Source organism: Otolemur garnettii, unplaced genomic scaffold, assembly GCF_000181295.1.
Source record: "Otolemur garnettii isolate 467f Iridium unplaced genomic scaffold, OtoGar3 scaffold00007, whole genome shotgun sequence".
In the NCBI taxonomy this organism is placed as follows: domain Eukaryota; kingdom Metazoa; phylum Chordata; class Mammalia; order Primates; family Galagidae; genus Otolemur; species Otolemur garnettii.
Window position 1 is genome coordinate 24,615,128 of NW_003852402.1, and position 3,652 is coordinate 24,618,779.

General features: G+C 38.7%; 1 protein-coding gene across 2 annotated transcripts in view; it reads left to right on the forward strand.

Moving 5' to 3' along the window:
• Positions 1–3,652, forward strand: part of LOC100940566 (uncharacterized protein C3orf20-like) — a 91,293-nt gene that overhangs the window by 36,812 nt on the left and 50,829 nt on the right. For both annotated transcript variants that reach the window (XM_023509431.1, XM_023509432.1), the window contains 2 exons: positions 239–398; positions 2,943–3,171. In XM_023509431.1, the coding sequence (XP_023365199.1) occupies positions 239–398; positions 2,943–3,171 (389 nt within the window). The remainder of the gene's footprint in view (positions 1–238; positions 399–2,942; positions 3,172–3,652) is intronic.

Sequence of the window (3,652 nt, forward strand, 5' to 3'; positions counted from 1 at the left end):
TATATATATATATATGTATCTTTGGTCCTAGTTTCTGGCACAGTGCCTGCCCTATAAAGTATAAATGCTTGTTGGATGACTTAGCTAATGAATGAATGAGTGAAAGGATAAATGATGGAATTGATATTTGTTAATCATGTAGTAAGTAGTCTCCCTCTCTCTTTATATATGGTGTATAATGTGTATATTATGTTTATGTGTGTATATGTGTAAATATATCTCTCTTCCTGTTTTGAAGCCTTCAAGTTTAGCAGATCCAGTGGATATAGATACATTTGATCCATCAATGGACATAAGCCCTTTGCATGACATTATCACAGCTATCAAATTAAGAAGACTACAAAGGAAGGTCAAGCACATCTTCTTTGACTGGCTGAATCACTACAGATTTACATTGGGTCAGTTATAGAATTCACTGTGTTGCTTCTTATAACTGGTTCTCATTATTCAGAGAACCAACATTCAATTAAACATTTCCCCCTTCAGGGATCCTGAGGTGCTGAGTTTGCATACTGTAAAGCCCTGTCCAACTGGATTCTCTCTCTCTCTTTTTTTTAAGACAGAGTCTCTGTCTGTTGCCGGACACTAGAGTGCCCTGGTATCATACCGCATAGCAACCACAAGCTCCTGTGCTCAAGCAATCCTCTTGCCTAGCCTTACAAGTAGCTTGGACTACAGGTATGCACCACCATGCCTGGCCAGCTAAATTTTCTGTTTTTAGTAGAGATAGGGTCTTGCTCTTGCTCAGGCTGGTCTTGAACTCCTGAGCTCAAGCAATATTCTCACCGTGGTCTCTCAGAGTGCTGGGATTACAGGCATGAGCCATCAATCCAGCCTGTCCACATAGATTCTTGTCATGGATTAAGGTGACCAACTGTGGTAGGAAAATAGATTATTTAATTTCCTTTCTGTTTTTGGAGCAGAAAAGCTTGGTCACTTCCCTGTTTTTATAAGTAAAGGTGCTTTCATATTTATTTTTTGAATTAGAAAATCTTCCCACCCCTGAACCATCACCTCTTGATCTCTCCACCAAAACTTCAGTCCTTGCCAATGTCTTTTGTCCACTTTTCTGTGTTGAGAAGGGGCCTATATCTTCCTGTTAGAAAGTGTTGTTGCAATATCAACTCATAGTTGGTGTCTAATTACAGAACCTATCACAGTTTCAGTTTTTGACTGGTGGTAAAACAACAGAGTTTATTCTTCTTATTCATGGAAGTTAGGTTCTAGAAAGTCTCTGCAAATGCTAACTTAGTGAATACTGAACCATTGCTCCTAGGGATAGCTCACAGGGTCATCAATTGGTCAGTATATAATCTTCTCCTATGTGTGTTTTGTCTAAAAACATCTTACTTAAAATATATTGGTAATATATTAACATTGAATTATGGCCAACAGCACTAACTCATGCCTGAAAGAAGCTTATGCCATAAATGTATTTTCTCCTTCTAGTACATTATAGCCTTCCTGAGCTTAGGAACACTAGACAATAGGCCACTTAAAACAGCAAAATCACCAACAAAAAGCACACAAAAAATGTGAAAAACATATTAAATAGACCACGAAGAGGATGCTTGTTTATAGTATGAGAGCCAAAATAAGAAGGCAGCAGGCCAGAAGCAGTGGCTCACGCCTGTAATCCTAGCACTCTGAGAGGGCGAGGTTGGTGGATGGCTTGAGCTCACGAGTTCGAGACCAGCCTGAGCAATAGCAACACCCTAAAAATAGAAAATTTCTATTTCTAAAATTAGAAAAACTGAGGCAAGAGGATTGCTTTGAACCCAAGAGTTAGAGGTTGCTGAGAGCTATGATACCACAGCACTCTACCCAGGGTGACAGCTTGAGACTCTTCTAAAAAAAAAAAAAAAAAGAAAGAAAGAAAGAGAAAAAAGAAAGAAAGCAGAGTGTAGGCTTGTTCAACTTCAGCTGGGAATATGCACAAGAGGCAATTCATATTTTTCACTACTTACATGTGACCGTGAGAGTGCCATGAATACTGACTTTGGTTTTACAAATAAATTATAGCAAATAGGCAAATCCACAAATGTGGAACCTATAAATAATGAGCATCTGCTATATGCTAAAACCAAATGAAAGCATCTCCATTTGAGGAGGTAGTTTGCTGTATACTGTGCAATGTAGCAGACCTTCCCAAAGGTTATGCCACAAATGTTTACACAGGAACTAAAAACTGGAAATTCCCAGCCTTCACATCAGTCCAGCTGGACTAGAATGATTAAGCCCCTGGGATAGTGGGCTCCACCTACAAGCCACCTTAAATTTATCCCCCTGTGCCACACAAATACATTCTATTTTCTTTTTAAATTTTTTTCATATTTTAATTTTTAAATATCACATTTTCTATGATAAGAATCTATATATATAAGATTTTACACTAAACAGTTTTCTATGTGAATAAAAGTTTTGGAAGTAATGATCTATACATAGCATGGTAAAAGCTCAATTTTAAGAATCAAATGACCTGTCGAAAGCCTGATTCTGCTTCTGTCTAGCTGGGTGACTTGGACTTGCCTGTGATACCATGAAAATAAGAGTACTCAATTCATGGGGGGTACTTAATTCAGTGAGATAAAGTATTTAAAATGTTTGGCTCATTTCCTGGCACAAGATAAGCACAAACTTCTATGGATGAGATTTGCTGATAGCCTAGAAATCTTCCTTGTTTGTTATATAGATACAATGTATCCTCTGAGCAGACTAAGAGGTGCATTTAAAATAAAAGACCCAACAGAAAGGATGTTCTATAAATGCACGAAGGAAGCTTAATACAGACAGTAATAATATTAATCATGTCAGGGATGGTTAACATTTACTGATTACTTACTATACGCTCACTAGCAGCCAGGTTGACTCATACAGCTCAGCCTGCAGTTGACTCGTTCTACTAAGGTTGTTCAGTGGAATGCATTCTGTTTATATTTCAGGAATGGAATCACTGCACCTTTGCAAAACGCCAGTGTTTTTTCCACAAAAAATGATCAGGAAACAAGAAGTGTCATCAGCAAAACTTTCTCTAAAACAAGGTGCAAAAGAAAAGGATGAAGAAAAGGAGTATCTTCGATACCGAAATACTTTCTTGGAGCTGAAGGGTGTCTTTAAGCCTTTGCCTCTCCATGGCAGCCGGAGGACCCCAACTAGCCATCAGTCCCTCCGGTAACCAGCCCATTTGTCTTATTAATTCATCCAGCTCCTGGTTGAAAAAGCATTACAGTTCACCCACAAATGCTGAGCAAGGCCTGTTATTAAGATGCTTGACACAAGGGTTCTCTCTATAAGCGATCTGAGTTAAGGAGTTTACATGCCACTGTCATGTAATCAATGTAAAATCTTTCCTTAAACTGGACCAAATTTACATGCCTACATTCAAGTATTTGAGTTCTCTCCAATATGCTTCCTCAGAGGCCTCTCATTGAGCAGTGGAATTTGAATTAGTTATCAATCAAGTCTCACTTCGTTTTCACCCGTTTAGCAAACACTTGTTTAAAACTGACCCTATGCTGAAAAGTCGTTCCTTTCCAAACAGTTTCCCTCCAAACTTCTTTTTTTTTTTTTTTAGACAGAGCCTCAAGCTGTCCCCCTGGGCAGAGTGCCGTGGCATTACAGCTCACAGCAACCTCCAACTCCTGGGCTCAAG